At 40.3% G+C, this 24,667-nt stretch overlaps 1 protein-coding gene across 3 annotated transcripts in view; it reads right to left on the bottom strand.

The window, feature by feature from the left end:
* The window catches only part of FAM168B (family with sequence similarity 168 member B), a 34,116-nt gene extending 10,035 nt beyond the window's left edge, over nt 1-24,081 (bottom strand). The window contains exons 1-3 of one of the 3 annotated variants that reach the window (XM_077776395.1): nt 23,975-24,081; nt 17,148-17,228; nt 8,457-8,540 (exon numbers count right to left, since the gene is read on the bottom strand). In XM_077776395.1, coding sequence (XP_077632521.1) covers nt 8,457-8,540; nt 17,148-17,217 — 154 coding nt within the window. In that variant the 5' untranslated portion in view covers nt 17,218-17,228; nt 23,975-24,081. Of the gene's footprint in view, nt 1-8,456; nt 8,541-17,147; nt 17,229-23,962 lie in introns of all 3 variants that reach the window. The other 2 variants (XM_077776394.1, XM_077776393.1) reach the window with 2 other exon arrangements.
* Between the last annotated feature and the right edge of the window lie 586 nt (nt 24,082-24,667).

Raw genomic sequence — 24,667 nt, 5'->3', positions numbered from 1 at the left:
ACAAACGTGCCCACCATGCACCATCATCTCACTGATCCTAATGTGATAAACTGATTCAGAAAAAGAAGCTGTTGGAGGAAGTGAAAACACACAAGCAACGAATTCACGACCTAGATGAAAAACTGGAGAAAAGAGAGCCTCTAAAAACTCTATCACTATTTCTAACAAGAAAGTCCAAGACTCTGTCACTGTTCAAACCGCACAAAGAGCCTGGAGTCTGGACCGCACACACCTAAGCAGGCTTCCAAGAATACAGTGTAAGCCCAAACAAGGAAAACCTAGCCATACAGCCCTCCACAGAAAGGTCTCTGATTCAGAATCACTTTTGGTCAACCACACCCACTGAAAAAAGGTGAAGTCCTTCACTCACAACCAATGAATGGTCAACCTAAAATGCCTTTCCTTTCTTCTTCTAATGGAGGCCAGGGGCCTACTGTTGCAAGAAACCCCTTCAGCTGGCCCCAGGTCTCTTAAGGTTTCTTTTGCAACATCTGTCTCATAGATATGCTTTGTTGAAGGTGATGAGATGACCCCAAGAAGCTACTATGTGTGTGCACTTGTCCAAATACAATTGAATGGTACACTTAAAATCTGTGCATATGTAAATTTCACCTGAAAACAAAAGCAAAATAAAACTCCAAATAGATACATGTGTGTGTATATACATGTACATATACATATATACATATATATATATATATATATATGTTTGTTTTTTTTTTTTGAGGGACAGAGAGAGCACAAGTGGGAGAATGGCAGAGAGAGAGGAAGAATCCCAAAGAGAATCTGTGTTATCAGCGCAGAGCCCAACACGGGGCTCAAATTCTCCAAGTGTCAAATGCTTAAATCAAGAGTCAGATGCTTAATCAACTGAGTCACCCAGGAGCCCCAACGCTACAAACAAATATTAACGACATGCGTAAATGGGGTCAAGTGTATTTGATGTCCAAAACTTACTTTGAAACACATCAAATGTAAAGAATATAAAATGTAAAAACACATCAAAAGTAAAATGTTAATTTTAAAAGTTGATTTTAGGGGCACCTGATTGGCTCAATCCATGGAGCATGTTGACACTTGATCTCAGGATCTTGAGTTTGAGCCCTATGTGAGGTGTAGAGACAATTTAAATAAATAAAACTTAAAAAGAAATAAAAGTTGATTTTAAAAGGTTTAATTGTGGAATCTTGGCAGTCCACATGAAGAAGTTCACTATGAATTTATTTTCAGTTTCTCTGTATATTGGACATTTTTCACCATAAAATGTTGGAAAAATAGTCACCCACTATTTCTACTAATGACAGCAATGGTTTTTAATGTATGTTATCTTACAGCATACTCTTATACCTATGAGCTATGTCTGAACACTAACCAGAAAATTTTGGTTTTTTTGTACAGGCACCTTCTATCCAACACTTAAGACAAATCAGTTTCAAGGAAAGCAAACCTGTCTCCCAGTCAAGTTAAGAACTGAGTGTATGCTAGGCTAGGTACCTTCTTTTTGTTGCTGTTGTTCCATATAGCACTATATCACACAGGAGAACCTCAATAGGAAACTTAAAATACACACACACACCCCATCGCACAGTATCCAAAACTGAAACGGTCTCCTAAAATAACTGTTACACTTGTCTACCATTCACAATACAAAACCAAATACGTTCACTACCCAGTCTTTTAAAAATATTAGTAACTTTCCAGATTCTCCTTTCCGAAAAAGACCAACCATACCATTGCAACACAGACAACAAGGTGATTAGAACCCTTCTCCTTTCACTCATCAAACAAGTGAGTCACTGCTGGCTGACTGCCTCTCAGTGGGAAGCTCATGTATAGCACCACTGTTCTTAGACTGCTAACTGTGCGGTGCCAAAAACTTTTAATATTAGAATAAATCATTTATTCCAAAAGTACTATATACCACACAAGATTTTATATAGTAAGTTTCTGAGCATAAAAGACGGTTATTTAGAAAATTCACAACAAAAGGGGTGCCTGGCTGGCTCAGTCAGAAGAGCATGTGACTTCTGATCTCAGGGTTAAGTTCAAGACCCATGTTTTGTGTAGAGACTACTTAAATAAATAAAAACTTAGAAAAATCTTTAAAAAATATATAAAAAGAATAAAGAAAATTCAGATCATAAAATACATGTGAGGAGGAAAGACCTGCACCAAAACACAGCACCATGAAATTTCAAAACACTGAACACAAAAAAAATATTACAGAATACCAAAGAGAAACACAAGTTATTGTCAATCAAGTGTCAGCAAGATATCAAAATTCTCAGCAGCAACAACAAAAGCTAGAAAACAATTAAGCAATATCCTCAAAATTCTGGGAGGAAACAATTGTGAGCCCAGAATTCTATAAGCCAACTACTGGAAGTGTGAGTGCAGAACAAAATGTCCTCAGACATGAAAAATCTCAAAATTGTGATTTTCCCATACTATTGGGAAACTACTGAAGGGGATCCTCCACAAAACCGAAGAGTAAACTGAGAGACAAAAAAATCAAGCAGAAGGCAAGGGCACAAAAAATCCAAGATGGAGGAGAAGAATCACCCCCAAGATAAGGCCCACACTAGGATACCAGGTCCAGGGAGAAGAAAATAGCCATTGACCGTAGGATGCTCATGTGGTCACAGTAACAGGGATGGGAAGGAGAATGAGGTTATCTGTAAACTATGTGCATGTTAAACCTTTAATTTAAACAAGAGAGAAACAGATCTCATGACTCCACAACCTGGTAACATTGTAAAGACTTCTCTCTCCTGTGTGGCTGCCATAAATGAAGTTTATTTTTTAAACAAACCTGGGGTCTTATTTCACGGAAATAATTTCACTGTTTCCCAATTTATCTTCCATCCAGCCCTGTAGGGCAAGCAACCAAGGAAACTACTTCATTACTCCTAATAACACTTTTTCTCCCTTTAAAATGTGTGCAAGTGGGACGCCTGGGTGGCTGGCTCATCGGTTAAGCATCCAACTCTTGATTTCTGCTCCATGATCTTGCGGTTCATGACACAGGGTTCTAGCCCTGTGTCAGGTCCTGTGTTGGCCGTGCAGACCTTGCTTGGGATTCTCTGTCTCTATCTCTCTCTCTCTCTGCTTCTCCCCCTCTCATGTGCACACCTCTCTAACATTTTTTTAAAAAGTAAAAAATCTGTCCTGGTGGGTGGAGATGGGTTAAATGCATGATGGGTAATAAAGAGGACACTTGTTGGATTGAGCACTAAGTACTATATATAAGTGATGAATCTCTAAATTCTACACATGACACTACTGTTACACTGTATGTTAACTTACTGGAATTAAAATAAAAACTCAGGGGAAAAATACCTAAATGTGTGCTAATCTAGTGTTAAAACCACTTCTTAAATAGAGCTTACTACAAAGAATTGTATGCTTTCTTTATGACTTTATATGATAACTGTAAATATTAATTTCAGATACTCAGGACTGTAAATGGGAGTAGAAGAGAAGTCTAAATGTGCATCCTCAGGGCCACAGGAGTCTGATTGTGCATGCTTCTTACCAGAATCCTCAAATAACACAGCTGAGAAACATGTTATACAAATGCCAATAATGAGAAAGAATGAAATCTTGTCATTTGCAACAATGTGGATAGAACTGGAGGGTATTATGCTAAGTGAAATAAGTCAGTCATAGAAAGACACATATCCTATGTTTTCACTCATGTGTGTAATTTGAGAAACTTAACAGTAGACCATGGGGGAAAAGGGGAGAAAATAGTTTCAAACAGAGAGGGAGGCAAACCATAAGAGTCTCTTAAATACAGAGAATAAACTGAGGGTTGAGCAGCAGGAGAAGGGAAAATGGGTGATGGGCACTGAGGAGGGGACTTGTTGGGATGGGCACCAGGTGTTGTACATAAGCGAACCACAGGAATCTACCCCCAAAACCAAAAGCATATTTTATACACTGTATGTTAGCCAATTTGATAATAAATTATATTAAAAAGAAAAACATTATACAAATGCCAAAAATGAAATAAAGTAACTTTCCCAGGAGTAATACAGTCTGGATTTGAGCCACATCAAACTAACTCCTCAGCTCAAACTCTTTCCAATAAATTGCTCTGATCCCAAGAAAAGGACAGCCCACTCTGCTGCATGGGTACTCAGCCTGTTACACGCATCCATGAGGATGAAACGAATGATGCCTCCGCCTAGAGGGGGAGTTGTGGAGTCTTTGAGCAGAAGACAGGACATCTCATCACAACGTCTCTAATGTCACACTTAGAAGAATAAAGAAATAAGCAGTATCAGGACTGTCAAAGCTCTGACAGCAAAACACCACAAACATACACCTTAGCTGTGTCTACAAATCTGGTGCGAAGAGAAAGGAAGGGGAAATTTTAAAATTCACAGTATGAAAACATCAAGCAGATCCTAGAAAAAGACAGGAGCACAGCCGTGGCCCAGACTCAGGTAAGGTGACTGCAAGCACTGGGGGGACACCAGAAGGACCTTCTAAGTGCCTTTTATTTTCTCATTTGCAAATTTCACATACATCTTTATCCCTGGTTTCTTCCCAGCTTATTTTGTCATTCACAAATTTCATATACATCTTTATTCCCAACTTTTCATAAAAATCAGAAGGTCTGACAATACTTTGCCAGCAGTCTGGCAGCTGACAACTCTCTGGCATCTATCAGCAGATACCCCTTTGAATGAGGAAGGCATCATTCCCAACAATCCCATTATTCCCAGCTGCCTGCCCCAGCTTCTTGGTTACAACAGCAACCTGAAAGCAGTCCTGGCCAAGTAGCAAGAAAGGACCCATCTCCAGAAGAGAAAGGAGACACATGGGAGAAGACTGAGGACATCCAGAAGCACCCCAAAGGAGGAAGCTGACCAGATCTACAAACACCAAGCTTCCTCTCGGGGAGCTACACACGTTGGGCAAGAGAAGAGCTTTGCCAGCCTCAAACAAATCTGAAGCTTTTTGGTAAAGAATAAAAAAGTCGGAATGCTTTTACATTAACTTATACTCCAAGAAGAAAATGAGTAGAAGTGAGTTGCTCTGAAAAATTCTAGAATGACATGTTAAGGGTAGTCTGCAGCATGATCACACATAGTAACCAACCAGTGATTCCTTTTTCTTTATTTATTTTTAAGAATTTTATTTTTAAGTAATCTCTACACCCAATGCGGGGCTCAAACTCGCACGTTCCACTGACTGAGCCAGCCATGCGCCCCACAACTAATTCTTATGCAAAAAATGAACTTCAATCCATTTTTACCATCACATACAAAAACTAAACCCAAAATGGGCCACACACTTAAATATAAAACATAAAACTCTGAAACTTCTAGAAGAAAACAGAACGTCTTTGTGATTTGGGTTGGGCAAACATTTCTTAGAAATGATACCAAATGTACAACCCATAAATGAACAGTATGATAATCTGCACATCATTAAATTTAAAAACTCTTGCTCTTGGGGTGCCTGACTGGCTCAGCTGTGGAGCATGTGACTCTTGATCTCAAGGTTCTGATTTCAAGTCCCACATTTGGTATGAAGATTATGTAAAATAAAATCTTTAAAGAAAAACATAAATTAAGAAATAAAAACTCTTGCGCTTTTAAAGACACTATTAAGAGAATGAAAAAAGCTATAGACCAGAAGAAAATATTTGCAAATCATGTATCTGAAGAACAATTCTCAAACTCAACAATAAGAAAACAAACTCAAAACTGACATACTGTGTAAGGTGTACACAAACACTCGACCAAAGGCACTACAAATGGCAAATAAGCACATGAAAAGATGCTCAATGTTACTAGTCATTAGGTAAGTTAGAATTAAAACTAGAATGATGTATTACCACACACCCATTGGGATGGCTAAAATTAAGAAGAATGACTATACCAAGTGTTGGGAAGGATATAAAGGAACTGGAACTCTCACACACTGCTGATAGGGAACATAAAATGAAACCACCATTTTGGAAGACAATCTAGCTATTTTTTACAAATTTAAATATATACATGCTTCAAGAACCAGCCACTCCCCTCCTTTGTATTTACTCAAATGAAATGAAAGCATATATTCACAGACTTGGTACACAGATCTTCATAGCAGTTTCATCTGTAACAGCCCCAAACTGAAAATAATCCGTATGTTCACCAACTGGGAAACGGATAAGTAAATTGTGTTATTTTCTTACAAGGGAACCTCACAATAAAAAGGAATGAATTACTGATAAAGACTACAACATGCGGCACCTACTGGCTCAGTCGGCTGAATGTCCGACTTTGGCTCAGGACATGATCTCATGGTTCATGGGTTCGAGGCCCACATCGGGCTCTGTGCAGACAGCTCAGAGCCTGGAGCCTGCTTCAGATTCCGTGTCTCCCTCTCTCTCTAACCCTCTCCTGCTCAAGTTCTGTCTCTCTCTCAAAAAAAATAAATAAATAAACATTAAAAATTAAAAGAAAAAAAAAAGACTACAACATGGATATTACAGTGACTGAAAGAAGCCAGTCCCCTCCCCCCCAAAAGTACATCCCATGATTCCTTTGTACAATAATTTTAAAATACAATCTATAGCGAGAGAAAATATAGATCAGTGACTTCCTCGATCCTGACGGTGATTACAAAGGGGCAGGAGAAAACTTAGAGATGAAGGCTATGATCACTCCCTACTGTAAGGACTATATACAATATAACAAAAGTCACAAAATCACACACTTTAAATACATACAATTTGCTGTATGCCGTCTGTACCTCAAGACCCCTATTTTCAAAAAGTTACACAACGTAAGAAGTTTACAAAAGTGGTGTCATTTAGCTGTTAGAGAATCCAGTGAGTAATAATGTAAGACTGCTGATCCCAGGAAAGGGATTTCTATTACAGACCCCAAAATATAGGCAACAAGATAGCAGGTACTCTCTGCCAGGTAGGAGACACAGTAATTAAAAGCTCCCAAAAACACAAAACAAAAAGTATTCTGGAAAAAACAGGTCGATGTGGCAAATAACTAGTGATTTAAAGCTGAGAGTCTCACCTTCAGTCACAGGAAACCTTCATCTGGGAACATGAGTCTGCTGTAAGCAGGCAGGGAACATGAACCAGAGAGAAAGCTTGGGAGCAGGAAGACCAAGCCAAGAAGGTCAAAGCCTGTGAGCTACGAGCTGAGCAAACTACAGTCAGAGTAGGAACAGAAAAGGAGAAAGGGCAGGCACGTGGGTGGATCAGCTGGTTGGACATCTGAATCTTGGTTTCAGCTTAGGTCATGATCTCACAGTTCGTGGGTTCAAGCCCCGCTATGGGCTCTGAGCTGGCAGCTCAGACCCTGCTTGGGATTATCGCTCTCCCTCTCTCTCTGTCCCTCCCCTGCTCATGCTCTCGCATGAATAAATGAATGAATGAATGAATGAATAAATAGATAAATAAATAAATGACTCATTTTTTTAAGAAAAGGAGAAAAGGATAGAAGGGTCACAGAAGGAAGAATTTTATGATTACCAGAATAAGGAGAATTCAAGGAAAGGACAATATTGCTAACTGCTTTTCTATCAAACTGTGTGCAGCTAGGAGTTCTGAGATGAAAAAAGAGGAGCACCTCAGCAGATTAATAAGGCCAAATTGTAGGTCAGTGTAGGCTCCTGCTGCAACAGAATCACGAAGTCCACTCTGGGCGAACAGAGCCTGGAACGAGCCCAGAGCAGAATGCAAGCTCACAGAGGAAAGTCCCACTCTCTTTACAGGGTTAAGAACCAAACCAAGTTAACTTTCAACTCTACCACTAATGTCTAAAATCTAAAAATATTCTCATGTAGGGGCGCCTGGGTGGCTTAGTCGGTTAAGCGTCCGACTNAAAAAAAAAAAAATATTCTCATGTAGAGGAAATAAGACTTTTAAAACTATAAAAGGTATAGCACAGGGAATATAATCAGGTATTATAATAGAGCCGTCTCGTGACAGATGGTTGCTACACTTTGAGCACAGCATAACTTACAGATTTGTGGAATCACTATGCTGTACACCAGAAACTAATGGAACATTGTCAACTATACTTCAAAGAAAAGAAATAAAAAACTATAACCAAAGTGCTAAAATATGGGAGAAATCAGTTATGTCTTAATATGTTAGCAACATGAAATACCACCTATTAAGTAGGCAAAATAATCTTTAGTTTCTAGTAACCATACTATTTCATAAATACTAGTTACCTGTAATCATATAACCTGTGATTAGAAGGAAGATCTACGTTGTGGACAAACACTAGTAATGGCAGTGTCAAGAGCTTTACATGCAGTATGAATAAAGCTTTTACTGCACCCAACAAGGCTAATCTTATGAACCAAGAAATCAATTCAACCCCAAATCCTAATTCTGTAACCGCTCTTCTCAAAACCCTCCCACTTCACCCTCTCCCACAGCCATGCAAAGCACTTCTGCCACCCACCATATACCAGATGCATACCTGTTTGGAAGGTAGGATTTGCTCCAGGGTACATGTTGGGGGAATAGGCAGGAGCTGCGGCTGCATAGCCCATGGGGAAACCAGCTGGAGAAAAACAGAACAATGTGATGTCACCGCTTGAAAAGTAACAGTTTTACAACCATGGCTCCCACAGACCCAGCTGTTTTTACCTTCTCCACAGACTGACTTAAGGAGCCCAACAGCAGTATGTATGCTAAGCAGTACGTCACTAGTTGTCTCCTTTCCTCAGAATTAGGATGGGTCGCAATCATAATCAAGTCTTTTAAACTTACCAGTTTTATTCTAGATTTTCATCATGTAATTCACTACTTAGCAAGAGTAATGAGAATGCTAAGAGATCGTGTGGTGAAGGGGCTGTAACTGGCATCACTGACACATGGAAATGGGAAAAATCTAATCTCACAACTCACTTGCAAGCAACCTAATTACAAATAATTACAAATGAGAAATCCTTAATAACAGTAAACCACAACCACTACTAATGTGAATAGAACAAAAACATCAAATGAGACAGGAAGTGTTAGAGTCAAAATCCTGGTCACCAGGTGCCCACCAGCAGTGGGGCCTGTTACTTGTTCCTGGCCTCCTCACAGCCTAGGGACACTTCCAAGTCCCATGCCCAGGACTACCCCTGACCCATCTGGTTCACACTTCAGAACACTCCATTCATGTGACAACTGGGGTGTTAGAAAGCCTTCCTTATATTCAGGGCACAGAGCCAATGAAGAGGCTCCAGATTCACTAGTCTTTACTACTGTCTACGGAGTAGTTATGAAGAGCGGTTACTTTCTCTACTCCTCTTTCCCTCCCCTGTAAATAAAGCTGAAATGGAACAGCAGACTTCAAAACACACTGTATTGAGGAGATGCAGAGAAAGTGTCTCCTAGGGATATTTAAGGCATTGTGGTTGTAAGAGTAACCAAAGTGAAAAACCACAAGAGTAACAAAGGAGAAAACAGAGTAGAATTCTGAGCAGAATTCCCAAAGCAGAATCTCTGTGGGTCTGGAGGTCACATGCAGAGGTGGGCAGAGGGCCTTACAGGCGCCCCGCAGTCTCCAGCACACAGCACAGCCTGGAGGCCCTGGGTCTGTGGCGCCTCCTGCTCCAGCAGCAGCCCTGTAGGCTCCATGGGTCTCCCCGCAAAGCAGGGGCTTCTGACCTACCGCTCCCAAGGAACCCCCATTTGTGAGTGCCTATGTCTCACCTCACGTACAATCCTCTGTTTCGGAGTCGCCTTCCTCTGTCACAAAACTGATCCTCCTCTATCTCAGCAGAAGCTATTTTGAGTTTCCTTCGTATATTATCACTTTCCCATTTGGCCAGTTACTTAGAAAACTGTGAGGAGATCAAATGTTTACCAGATTCACTCATTTTGGACATCAAGGACAGATTCCATTTGAAACAGACTTAAAATGTCTATTTTAAAAAGACCAGGAAGGTACTTTTTAATCTGTGTCCTATGAACCCTGTACAATTCCTCAGAGGCCTCAACTGTGAGCAGCAGGAGGTCAGGCGGGCTCTGGAGCCTGCCCTCGATTCACCCTGCTGCTTTAACTTCTCTCAGTACTATGGATCCACTTACAAATCTTTTCCAAAGGTTTATGGTTAAAAAGAAAATTTTAAATACTACTGACCTAGATCTTATCGTGTAGGCCTCTGCAACAACTCCCTCAAAATCCAAATGTCCTCTCCATAAATTCTACCAATAAATCCTCCAGGGGCATCATCTGCTCCTGTACTTGTCTTGTGTCTAAGAGGTTCCTGGAACACTACTATTATGTTTGTTTGGCGCTTCCTATCCTAACCTTCCAACAATGAATTACTGTGTTCTAAAATGAAAGAGAAAACCCACATAACAAGTATTTAAAACAGTGTAATTAAACACCAGCAACAGGACATCCTCTGTACACCACACTCGCACACCACTCACACCACCAAATCCTACTAGCATATCACCACCCTGACCCAGGGCCCCAGCACAGCTCACCCCACTTACTCTAGTCCAAAGTTCTTCACTGTGGCCACACAAAACCCTCACACAGAAACACTTGAAAAGACTGCCTCCCCAGCTCCTCGCAAACATTGCTTTAACTGGTCTTGGTTGTAGCATCTTCAGTTTCTTAATTCTAATCTGCAGGGCCCTAATAAATAAGGTTGAGAAGCACTGTGCCTCCCTATTCCTGTCAATCTTCCTGGCCACAGCACTGTCTTCCTAAAAATGCCCCTCACAGCAAGTACTACAGACTGTTTCCTTCAACATCTAGTCTAGCTCCCTTTTGAGACAGAAACACTGGAGAGCTAGAAATTACACTACCCAGACTCTACTCTTATAAGAGACTGGAAGTGATCCCAAATCTTAATCACTTTTATGACTAACCACTTCATGAAAATAAAAGTTCAGAAGATACCATAAGCTAAATTAAAAAAAAAAAAATACAAAGCAAAAATACTTGCAAATTATACAAAAAGTTAATACTCTTAATATATGAATCATTAAAACTAAAAAAAGAAAAAACCCGATAGAAAAAAAATCAATAGAAGACATGGATAGAACTGCCAACTACCACTACACTGATCCCATTTCTAACATCAGACTGGCAAAAATCCAAAAGCTGAAAACACACTTTGTTGGCAAGGCTGTGGGGAAACCACCATCTATCTCACACGCTTCTGGTAGGAATATAAAACAATAAAAATCCTGTGGAAGGGAAATCATCAGTATTTTAAAAATTACGTATTCGTTTACTCTCTCAACCAGCAATCCCATCTCAAAGAATCCACCGTGGAAATAATTCCCACAATCAACATAAGGTGCAATATTGCTGGAATACCAAAATACTTCAAACATCTATCCAAAGAACTGGTTGAATGAACTCTGGAAACCCCACAAGATACAAGATTACACAGCAGCATTATGTAAAATATAAAAAAGAACAAGGCAAACCTTGTGAACCAACGTGGAATGACTCCTATAATATCTTAAGTTGACAAAGCAAAGTGAACACCACCACCTGCATCTCTATTCCAGAAAAGAACCCTCTGTTCAGCCATGAGGAGTATGTGGGCTGACTCCCAAGGAGACTTCTGCCTAATGAGGGCCTCCTTTAACCACCAATACTTCCCTCATGGCTCTCCCAAGAGCTGGTTAAGACTTCAGCAATTGTAGCACAGTCCTGAAGCTCTCTACCTCATTCTGCTTCCTCTTCATTAGATCTTTCTCAAGTGTTATCCTTCCCCCCAAAATGCCCACTTCTAATTCCATCTGTGTCCATTACCTTTTGTGTAACAGAAAGAGACATGAGAATATATGGACATGTTGGTGTGGGGGCATGCTATGAACTGAAGGTTTGTGTCCCCTCCAAAATTTGTATGTTCAAACTCTAATCTCCAAATGTGATGACATTTGGAGGTACTCAATTATGGTAATTATTTCACAGTGTATACATATATTAAATCATCATTTATACCTTTAAAAATATCATGCTGTACAAACTAAATATATGTAATTTTTATTTGTCAATCATACTTCAATTAAGCTGGGTTGAAAAAAAAAAGCTCAATCAGCATGCTATCCTGCCTCACAAAGGAAGACGTCAACTGGATCACCTACAAGTCTTATTTATTTAATTTACATCCAAGTTAGTTAGCATATAGTGCAATAATAACTTCAGGGGTAGAATCCAGTGATTTATCCCCTACATTTAACGCCCAGTGCTCATCTCAACAAGTGTTCTCCCCCAGTGCCCCTTGCCAGTTAGCCCATCCTCCCACTCAAAACCCTTCCAGCAACCCTGTTTTCGGTATTTAAGACTCTTGTGGTCTGTCCCCCTCCCTATATTATTTTTGCTTCCCCTCTCATGTTCATCTGTTTTGTATTTTAAATTCCACATATGAAGGAAGTCATATTTGTCTTGCCCTAATTTCGTTTAGTATAATACATTCTAGTTCCATCCACGTTGTTGCAAACGGCAAGATTTCATTCCTTTTTATTGCTGAGTATTCCATTATACGTATTTACATACACACACACACACACACACACACACGTATCACATCTTCTTTATCAATCATCAGTTGATGGACATTTGGTCTCTTTCCATACTTTGGCTACTGTCGATAGCACTGCTGTAACACTGGGGTGCCATGTGCCCCTTCGAATCAGCAATCCTGTATCCTCTGGATAAATACCTAGTAGTGCAATTGCTGGGTCATAGGTTAGTTCCATTTTTAATTTTCTGACGAACTCCCATGCTGTTTTCCAGAGTGGCTGTACCAGTTTGCATTCCCACCAGCAGTGCAAAAGGGTTATTTCTCCACATCCTTGCCAACATCTGTTGTTGCCTGAATTGTTAATTTTAGCCATTCTGAAAAGTGAGAGATGGTATCTCGTGGTTTTGATTTGTATTTATTTCCCTGATGATGAGTGATGTTGAGCATTTTTTCATGTGTCTGTCAGCCAACTGGATTTTTTCTTTGGAGAAGTGTCTATTCATGTCTTTTGCCCATTTCTTCACTGGATTATTTGTTTTTTGGGTGTTGAATTTGATAAATTCTTTACAAATTTTGCATACTAACCCTTTATCCGATGCCATTTGCAAATATCTTCTCTCATTTCATCAGCTGCCTTTTAGTTTTGCTTATTGTTTCCTTTGCCATGCAAAAGCTTTTTATCTTGATGAGGTTCCAATAGTTCATTTTTGCTTTTGTTTCCCTTGCCTCCGGAAACATGTTGAATAGGAAACTGCTGCAACTGAGGTCAAAGAGGTTTTTGCCTGCTTTTGCCTCTAGGATTTTAATGGCTTCCTGTCTTAGATCTTTCATCCAGTTTGAATTTGTTTTTGTGTATAGTGTAAGAAAGTGGTCCAGGTTCATTCTATTGCACGTCACTGTCCAGTTCTCCCAGCACCATTTGCTAAAGAGACTTCCTTTATTCCATTGGATATTCTTTCCTGCTTTGTCAAAGATCAGTTGGGGCGCCTGGTGGCTCAGTCAATGAGCATCCGACTTTGGCTCAGGTCACAATCTCACAGTTCGTGGGTTCAAGCCCCATGTTGGGCTCTGTGCTGTCAACTTAGAGTCTGGAGCCTACTTCAGATTCTGTGTCTCCCTCTCTCTGTATCCCTTCCCTGCTTGTTTTCTGTCTGTCTGTCTGTCTGTCTCTCTCTCTCTCTCAAAAACAAACATTAAAGAAAAAAAAAGATTAGTTGGCCATATGTTCGTGGATCCCTTTCTGGGTTGCCTATACTGTTCATTTGATCTATGTGTCTATGTGTCTCTTCTTATGCCAGTACCATACTGTCTTGATGATTACAGCTTTCTAATACATCTTGAAGTCCGGAATTGTGATGCCTCCAGCCTTAGTGTTCTTTCTCAGGATAGCTTTGGCTATGTGGGGTTTTTTTTCTGGTTTCATACAAATTTTAGGATTGTTTGTTCTAGCTCTGTGAAGAATGCTGGTGTTTGATAGGGACTTTGATAGGTTTGACAGGTTTTGATAGGGACTGCCCACCTACAATTTTTAATACACTGTGTATTACATTGAATGAAAAAACAGTAGACATGCCGAGACAGGACCACATGGCTGAGAAACAAACACAAAAAGGGACAAACTAACAACAGAAACAGACCCACAGGTGATTCACAGACTGCAGTCACCAAACAAGGTCTTTAAAATAGCTGTGATTAGTACGTTGGAAAAAAGAGAACATGGGAGTTCATGAAAAAATTCAATTCAATAAATGTATTTTATAGCTAACTGGAGAAGAAATAGCAGATTAGTGAAATGGAAGCAGATTAGTACAAAATATCCACATTAAAGCTTAGAGAGGAAAAAAATGTAAAAGATAAAAAAGATGCAAAAGACAAGACACAAAGTAAAATGATTGAATACACTTGTAAATGTAAGTCCCAAGAGAGAAGGAAGCAAGAAAAAAAATACATGAAGAGTCACTCCTATTTTGAAAAAAAAAATAAACCTACTGAGGCGGTTTCCAGTGTTACTGAAACACACACTCACTACTGTCTATGGCTGCTTTTGTTCTGGAAAGTCGCAGTTGTGTAGCTTTAACAGAGACCCACAAAGCCTGAATTATATACTACATCCGGACCTTTACATAAAGTGTGCCAATCCCTGCTTTTGACCAACCAAAGAACAGGAACAGAATTTAGGTGCCTTGCACAGAACTGGAATATGAAAGGCAACGATGTTTTATTACTGTCAGGCAATACTAATACCACAGAGTTTTGCCAATTTCCCTTGCTCCAGATCCACCTAGGATTCTCCTCAACTATTTGACATTCTATTTAAACTAGTCTGATGACCTAAAGACAGTAAGTCTTATTACTAAATTTCCCTTTATCAATTCCAGAAAATTCTGTCACTCCTTTTCTTCTAGTCTCTCTATTCAACCTTTTGGAGCTCTTAATTCTCTCCAAATCTTCTCATTCTGACATCTTGATTTCTCAACTGCTCTCCTATAGCCCTCCCCTGCTTTCCTTATTTGATATCCTGGTTCCCCCATTTAGCAGTGTTTTACCTGCAATTTAACCTGATGTTTGTTCAAATGGCATTCCTTTTTAAGTTCCTTTGGTTCCTTATGTTCCCTACTCAGTGTCTTATTCCCCTCTTATATTCTGATTCTTTCTTTTAGATCTTCAACTATTCTAAACTTGTTTATGTGATGTGGTTTCTACTTGATGTTCTACCCCTGCAGTCTATCATGACTGGTGACTCTTTTTTTTTTTTAATGTTTTTATTTATTTCTAGGGGAGAGAGAGCCAGCGTGAGCAGGGGAGGGTCAGAGAGAGAGGGAGATACAGACTCTGAAACAGGCTCCAGGCTCTGAGCTGGCAGTCAGCACAGAGCCCGATGCGGGGCTCGAACCCACGAACCGCGAGATCATGAGCTAAGCGAAAGTCGGACGCTTAACCGACTAAGCCACCCAGGCGCCCCATCATGACTGGTGACTCTTACTTGCATTGTTAACAGGCAGAATTTTGTGGAAAACCCACATAACCTGGAATGTGAACATATGCCTCTAGAGCAGTTCTGCATTTGCTGCTGTTAGGTGCTTGGGGGTAATGCAGGCTGCAGACCACTTTTTATGTTAGTTTCTCAATTATGGACCCCCTGGTAAGTTTGAGTAATACACAGTAGAGCCTCCAACATCCCTGACTAGTTATAAAGTCTTAGGAAAGATTTCCCCCTTCCTAGAGCCCAAGCAGAAATAAAATTCCCTGGTGGAGCCAGTGAAAGAATTGTTTTAGTCTACCTCTTCCCTGGGAGTATGACCCTCTGGAGGAACAAGATTGATGAGGGGTGCCACTCCCAATTCTCAGCCTCACAACAGCCTAAGGCCTCACTTTCTGTCCCCATGTGGCTTGTTAAAACCAACAATTAGCAAATGCACCTAGGACAAGCTCATTATGAGTTCAATGGCCAAATGCACTGGTTTTTATGTCACTTTTATATTTAGCTACAGATATTTTGCTCACTACCCTGCCAAGTTCAGTTATTTTTAAAATGTTTTATTCAGTTTTTTATAAAGTATTTATTTTTGAGAGAGAGCACACAAGCAGGGGAGGGAGACAAAGATCTAAAACAGGCTCCCACTGACAGGAGAGAAACCAAAGTGAGACCTGAACTCACTAACCGTAAGTTCATGACCTAGGCCGAAGTTGGATACTTAAACCCACTGAGCCACCCATGCGACCCTAAATGTTTTACTGAATTTTCTAGAGTTTTTTTAGCAACAGGATTTTAAAGGTATCTGTTCCACCATATTATCAAAACCCACAAAACAATTTTAACATTATAAATAATTGCTCCTTGATGTTCCTGGGTGGCTCGGTGGATTGGGCAACCGACTCTTGATTTTGGCTCAGGTTATGATCCCAGGGTCATGGGATCCAGCCCTGAGTTAGGCACCACACTAAGGTTAGAGGTTGCTTAAGATTTTCTCTCTCCCCCTCTGCCCATCTCTCCTGCTCACATGCATTCTCTAAAATAAAAAAATTAAAAATAAATAAAATTTAAAAATTAAAAAAAAAAATCAAATTATCCCATGTTGGATGTCACCAACTAGGATGATCATTTGCTGTGTTGAACCAACCAGCTCCTACTCCCCCAAATTTGCTTTACTGCCTCCCTCAAGGCCCAAGTTTGACTAGCTGACTCCAATAAGGGAAGAATATGCCTAAGACCTAAATTAATCAGTAGAATCTCCTCCTTGGCCCAGGGACAGAAGCTGAGTGCAATCAGAACACACCCCAGGACTGGTCTGAAAAGAGAACAAGAAGCCCCAGGAAGGGTTCCTGTAGAGCAGATACAGAGAGGCTCATAGCAGGTATACTACTGGGAGGGGCTGAACACCAGAGAGAGACCACAATGGGGAGAAGTGTAACCCATGATCAACACTAAGCCAATCCTGAGGAAGTAAAGCTGAGTCCAGGAGGCAGAAGCTAGATCCCAGTACCACCTGCTGGAGCCACCAGATCAAGCTTTGACCAAAGTCAGTCCTAGCTCCTGATTTTTCAGTTCCATGAGCCAAAACATTTTCTTCCTTGTGTAATTCACATTGAGCTAGGTTTGTCAATTCAAAGCATTCTTAGTGACACTGCAATTTACTGGGTGTTCAAAGTTCTGTAACAAAACAAAATACTTGGCTTACCTGGATAACCAATTCCTTTGGCATTTGCATAGGGAACCCCAGAAGAACCAGGGCTATAAACAGGATTCATGATTTCAAGAACTAAAAAGGAAAAAAAAAAACAAAAAAAAAACAGAATAGTGATTTAGCCAAACACTTTTTTCTCCAGTTTATCTCCAACATCAGTCTCAAAAGAGCAAATAGCAAGAGTCCCTCCTCAGATTGTCTACTAAAACCAAAGCATTTCAAGTTGCTGCCAATCAACTTAGAAAAGGAAGGCCAGAAGTCCTGATGAGCACCCCCCTAACACTGTAAACTTTCCTTCACAGCTTCTTCAGTCCACAGGAAGCTAAGGGAAAAAGTGCTCTATGGCCCTGCTTAAAACAGTGAGAAAATGTCCTTATAATTTAAATGTCCCTGTAACAAAGAATAGTTAAGTAAACCAGATCTATTCAGAATATGAAATATTACACAGCTACTTTTTAAAATAATATTTAAGAACATGACTGACACATGTTATATGAAAAAAGGAAGGGACCGATGCTGCATTATTTAGTATGATCTCAAACCTGCACCCACATGTAGTATGTAGTATACATACAACACAAACAGAAAAGGTCTGGGAGAACATAAAAATATGAACAGAGGCTGTCTCTAGATGGGGTGGGGTTAGTGTTCTTTTTGCACTTTTCTGTTTATTAAATAACTTTGGTGAAATATATATTTTCTTAAAAGACAAATCAGCTACAAACCAGCAACTCTATTAACCCATCCAATGTTTTCTCATAAACTTTTCCCTGTAAAGTTCAACTTACACAGCTACAACCATGAATTTACTTTCCTCAATAGAAACATGATTCTCATTGGTATCTTCAGCAAGCTCCTCTGAATTCTATCACCCAATGTATTCTGAAAGTGAGTTCAATTAATACTATTCTGTATTCATCATCCAGTAAGTCACTCACTGATTTACACTGCAGTAAGGATTATGGGAGATCTTAAATTTAAAAATAAAACAGCACAGGTTGGGGGGATGGAAGGCAACAGGTATAAGGGAATTCTCTGTACTTTCTAATCAATTTTACTGTGAACCTAAAACTGCTCTTAAAAAGTCTACTGTAGGAGCGCCTGGGTGGCTCAGTCGGTTAAGCGTCCAACTTCAGCTAAGGTCATGATCTCACCATTCGTGGGTTCGAGCCCCACGTCGGGCTCTGTGCTGACAGCCAGCCCAGAGCCTGGAGCCTGCTTCAGACTCTGTGTCTCCCTCTCTCTCTGTACCTCCCTTGCTCACACTCTAGCGCTCTCTCTCTCAAAAAATAAACACTAAAAAAAAAAAATTAAAAATATACAAATAAATAAAACGTACATATATTTACTTGTTTAGTAAAACACCCTCATCACATCCCCAATTAGAAAGTGGCCCCACACAGACAGGGAAAGGGACTTGGTCCTATTTACTGCAATACCTTCAGCAACAATAACAGTGTCTAGTACAAAACAGGTGCAAGTACCTGCTGACTTTCTAAAAAAAACACATACACTTTCAAACACTATAGGTATCAAATTCCATTACAAAGACATACCACAAAAATTACCTCAAAGCTTCAGCTTACCTGACTCATGTAGCATATTCATAATCAAGCAGCTCAACACACAAAAAAATAATTAAGGTCCTTCCCATCCTTAACCTTTGTAATAAGCTCTAGTCTAAATTAGGAATAAATGAGGAATATTTGTGATTCAGATACTCATTATCTGAAGAACTAATTTTTTTTTAAACTTCTAAACCACAAGGCGGGTGCCAACTTTACCATGACATCCACAGTTACAGCTAAGAGACAAGTCTAGATCAGTACGGGCCAACAGTACTCTCTCCAACTATGAGGATGCTCTCTGTGCCTTCCGATATGGCAGCCATTGGCTAAAAGTAACTACTGAGCACCCAAAAATATGGCTTGGCTACTGCAGAATCTGATTTTTAAATTTTATCTGACTCAAATTTATTTTTTTTAAGTTTGTTTATTTATGTAATCTCTATACTCAAGTGAGACCTGAACTCAGGACCCTGAGATCAAGAGTTGCACACTCCTCTGACTGAGCCAGTCAGGCACCTTCAACTTAAATTTAAATAGTCATTTGAGGCTAGAGGCTATCATAATGGACAGCACATGTCTACAACATAGATGAGAGAAAATAATAGGAAGGCACAGAAAGCAAGCAGGAGAATTAATTACGTATTTTATCCCACAGTTTAAGAATAAGCAAACTGGCAAAAAAAAAAAATTGGCAACTGCCAATCCCTATTATCCTGCACTTTTAACCCATTCCTAGTGGATGTACAACATAAGAATTGTGGAAGCCCTCACAAATGCTATTTATCTCTGTAGTTCGACTATGATCTCTCAAGAATGTGCATACTTTCCAAAACTGTTTCTCTATTCAGTGCCAGGATCTAATTTCATTTTTTCAACTGAATTCAAGATAAGCAAAGCACTATGCAAAGGCCACAGAGAGAAAAAACAACAAAAAAAACACCAAGTCCCAGTCCCAGTTCTGAGTTTACAATTGAGGAAGGTGCTGTCCAACTGAACTTTCTGTGAAGAAAACGTATGGTACTCTGTCCATGTAAAGTAGCCACTAATGGCTTGCTAGTGAACACTTGAAATGTGGCTCACACACGTAAGGAACTGCATTTTAGTTTAACTTCAACAGTCACACCTACGTGACGGCTATTGTACTGGACAACCCAGTCCTAAAAGACAAAAGACACGAATAATGATGATATACAGCAAACACTAGTAATAACCACATTAAGAACCATAAAAGAATAAATTGTTCTGAGGGGGTGAGGAGAACAAAAATTCAACAGGCGAGGGGGGGAAATGAATGTACAGAAAAAACTTGACTATAGAGGTGGTATTTCCAACAGGCTCTAGACAAGTAGGATCCCAAAAAGTCATAGAAATAAGAAAATGCAAGATGCACTTCAGGAATATTGGGCAACTGGACTTGTAGGGAATCAGCAAATATGGTTACGGAAGTGGGGCTGAATAGGAGATGTATTCAAGTAGGCAATGAAGCTTACGAACAGCATAGCAATTGAACACAAAAGTTGCCATATGACCTGGTAATTCTACACCTTGGTAAATACTCAAGAGAAATGAAAACATACATCCACACAAAAATTTGTACACAAATGTTTATAACATTATTCATAACAGCCAAAAATTTTATTTTTATTTTAAAAAAATTTTTAATGTTTCGTTTATTTTTGAGAGACAGAGAGAGAGAGGGTGAGCAGGGGAGGGTCAGAGAGAGAGGGAGAGACACAGAATCCGAAGCAGGTTCCAGGCTCTGAGCTGCCAGTACAGAGCCTGACACGGGGCTCGAACCCAAGAACCATGAGATCATGACCTGATCCAAAGCTGGACACTCAACCAACTGAGCCACCCAGGCTCCCCAATACTAGCCAAAATTTTTAAATAACTCAGGAAAGCACTGAATAACATAAAGCTCTCCTGCCGTTAAGGATCTCACTGCAAACCAATAACACAGTTCTACTATGCATTTGCCACTAAAAATGTACAGAATTGCACTTGAATTCTCAATAGCATAAGTTCCAAACTACTCAGAAGTTATAGTTCCTAAAAGCACTTTTACTTCCCCAGAGGCTAATAATGTTTCCTATAGTGAATGAAAAGTCTTAATGAATTAAAAATTACAGGCTTAGAAAATACAACAAGATTGATGAAAGAAAATGATGCACTTCCCTCTCTTATTCAATAAAAAGGCCTGAATAATATAAAGACGAAGTCTGTGAATTAATGTCAAAAGGTTCTTAAGTTACTTATTCAAAAACTGAGATTCCTCCAAAATTCTGAGCCTCAAGGATAGGGAAAATAATTTTCTTAGCTCTTTCTCCTTGCATTTCACCAATGGTTGGCATACAGGTAGCTTATGTGTATCTTCTGAATATTATTGAATAGAAGAACTAACAAAAAATATAACTTTTCACAGCAATGAATATGAAATTGAGAGGCGCCTGACCGGCTCAGTCAGTAGAGCATGTGACTCTTGATCTCTAGGTTGAGTTTATGCCTCATATTCGGCACAGAGCTTAGTTTAAAACAAACAAACAAACAAAACCACGAAGCTCAGACATTTATCATTTATTTAAAATATAACTCAAAATTTAGGGGCATCTGGGTGGCTCAGTCAGCTGAGCATGTGATTCTTGCTTTTGGTTCAGGTCATGATCTCAGTCTGTGAGGCTGTGCCTGGCACCAGGCTTTGCACTTAAGAGCTCAGAGCCTGCCTGGGATTCTCTCCCTCTCTCTCTCAAACTAAAGTTAAAAAATATGTAACTCAGAATTGTTGAAACACTTCTATTTATTCATTAGTGAATATGAAAGCTGAACCCACTGGCCAATCTTATCATCATTACAAGTCAAACTATTTAATACTACATACATCCTCATGTGATAAATTAATTCTGCATCACCTAAGGGGTACTGCTACAAAACACAATACAGTCTGAATCTATAGATCCTATACATTCAACTTCTAGTTTACAGACAAAGATACTGGAGGAACAGAATGGACAACACCCTGAAGCAATCAGAAAAACTAAAAGAGGGCATTTTAAAAATCAAATGATCCAGTTTTTTCAGTAAGTCAATGGTCTAAAAAAAGATAGAGGGGTGGGGAGGGCAGATCTAGATTCAAATAGATTTAGACATACAAGCCATTAGGTGGATTTTGTTAGGATTTTGATTTATATTGAAAAAAAAAACTGTAAAAAGATTTTAGTTATAAAAATAACTGTCCTCTAGAATGCCCCAACTTTTGGGTTTGTCTGATTGCTCCATGGTGTTGTTCATCCTATTACTTTATTTTCTCCGTAAACTAGAAGTTGGATGTATAGGATCTATAGATTCATACGGTAATGTTTTTTGTAGCAGTACCCCTTAGGTGATGCAGAGTAATTCTATCACATGAGGATGCATGTAGTGTTAAAACAGTTTGACTTGTTATGATGATGTTAAGATTGGCCAGTGGGTTCAGCTTTCATATCCAACTAATCAAATATAAAAAAATTTAAAGTGTGCACACTCATTCTCCCTCAAAATAAACTTTTTTTTTTTTTTTTAGAGGAGAAAATTTTCAACTCCCTCAAACTCTACCTTCACTCCTGAGGTAGAAATCAGAAGAAATTCTTGTATTTCTGCACAGGACTGGAGACTTCAAAGACATACCTGTACAATGGAACACAGGCATAAGAAAAATAACTATCACTCTACTACACTGGTGTATTGTTTTAAAAGTGCTCTCGGGGAGCCTGGGTGGCTCAGTCGGTTAAGCATCAGACTTCGGCTCACCATTCATGGGTTCGAGCCCCGCGCTGGGCTCTGTGCTGACAGCTAGCTCAGAGCCTGGGGAGCCTGCTTCACGTTCTGTATCTCCCTCTATCTCTGACCCTCCCCTGCTCATACTGTCTCTCTCTCAGAAATAAATTAAAAAATATATTTTTAAAGTGCTCTCAACTGATCTAGGAAAAGAAGCTGTTTATGTGAGAAATAAAACTTCCCTTTAAACTACAGAATATATAAAAAATTAAAATATTTTAAAATGCACATAAATTCTTATTTTCCAATTCTAATCCTCTATCTCTACCAATTTTCTCAGTGTTTGAAAATTCAAGGAATTTTGGCATTACAATTTTTAAAGTGGAAATGAGCTGAAGGCAGATGTAGAGCAGAACAGTAACTAAAAATCTTAACAAATTTATCAGGGCCTGAAAAGAAGGCAGGAGCAGCATCAGCAGCAGATGGTGCTTCCTCCTGAGTTGCAGGTAATTGCCTCAGACACATATCCCAATCTTTCCACTATTTCCAGGGTCAGGAGCCAGGAGGAGGGGATGCTACCTGCTCAACACTTTTAGCAATCGCTGCACAAGGACACCCAACAGAAGGCACAGGCAGCTGGCTCGGCTGTCTCCAACTCTTAAGGCCTTCAGGACCTCTACCAAACCTTAGCTTCCATCTACTCACAAACACGACTAAACATAAGTAACATACACACGCTCCCACCAAAGCCAGCCCACTTTAAAGCTTAAGAGAAATCCTCAAGATGCACTACAGTAGCTTCAGCATTAGAAAAAGTCCAATTGGCTGTCGAAGCAAAAATAATCCACTACTTCTTTACTTACCAAAGTTGCAAAATGGATCCCTATTATTGTCTACAGAAAAAACTTTTAAACTTTTTCACGTAATTATTTGAGAAAATCATCTCAAATTACACAAGGAGCCTTGAAAATTTAAGGTGTGGGAATGAGACAAACCTTTTCACTTAAAATTTTTTCTTGCATGCCAAAAACACTCCCGAATATTTTTATGTATGACTTTAATAAAACATTAACTCATACGGCCCATTAAGACGCACACTTGAGTACGCAGAAGAAAAACACCGTTTGTGGACTTGCTGCAAAGATACACCTCTTTAAAGTTAACCCAGATTGGGCCACGAAACATCCTTTCTGAAGAAATTAAAAAGCCTTTCAAGTTGGAGAGCGAACACGAAGCTTCTGCCAGGCAAACAGAATCATTTTTATTTTGTGGGTAGACAAGGTGACTAGTTTACACATTTGAAATGACTGCAACCACAAGAATCCCAAATCTAAGTTACAGAAAACAACACCCTGCTGCTTCCCCATTTTTCATACGTGTTCCTGACCTGATCTAAGTCGGTCCTTATAAAGGCCCAGAGAACATTCTTGTGCACTGACTCCACCTCTCCCCAGCCACCTAGGTAGCAGTCCCCCGCCGCCCACACCGCACCTGCCTGCGTACCAGTCCGCGCCCAGTTCCGCCTCCCTCGGGCTCCCAGAGGCCAGGTCCGTCCCACCGGACAAAGCACAGCCTGGGTTACCGCCGCGGGTGCCGCCAGGCCGGGCCCCCAGCCCGGNCCGCAACCCGCGCTCCCCGCCGACGCTGCGCAGCCACCGAGCCACCGACCTCACTTCCGCCTGGAGCGCGCCGCGGCGAGGACGCGCCGGGCACGTGACTGTATGGCTCCGTCCAGACTGGGGAGGCGGCGTGCGCGCTCCCGCCGGCGTCGAGAGGCGCCCGGATGGAGTCTGCGGGGAGCTGCGCGGCGTGTCACCCCCGGCTGGGCTTCCCGATGGTCGCGGCGTGCGGCGCTGTAGGGAGAGAGGCCCGAGTGGCCGGGGGCACTCGTGGGGACGTCTGTGTTGACCTTTCGGAATAGGTGCTCACTATGGACTACTTTTCCTCGCGTTATTTTTGCCATTCTAATGCGATATGGAAACGTATTGAAACAGAATCATAGAAGTGGACTAATTTCTTATAAGAAAAAATGTATTTAATTTCGTATTTTTAAAATACCTAAGCTCCTGCCACCGTACTGCAGGAACCTGTGTGTAAATGCAGACGCAAAGGTGCAGTGGCGGTTGGTGTGCTGGCTGTGATGCCCCATGGTGATAACAGCACAAGGCTCCCTCAGCACCCCAGCCAGGAACTGGT

Source organism: Crocuta crocuta, unplaced genomic scaffold, assembly GCF_008692635.1.
Source record: "Crocuta crocuta isolate KB4526 unplaced genomic scaffold, BGI_CrCroc_1.0 scaffold257, whole genome shotgun sequence".
Lineage (NCBI taxonomy): Eukaryota > Metazoa > Chordata > Mammalia > Carnivora > Hyaenidae > Crocuta > Crocuta crocuta.
This window is presented reverse-complemented; position numbering and strand designations above follow the sequence as displayed.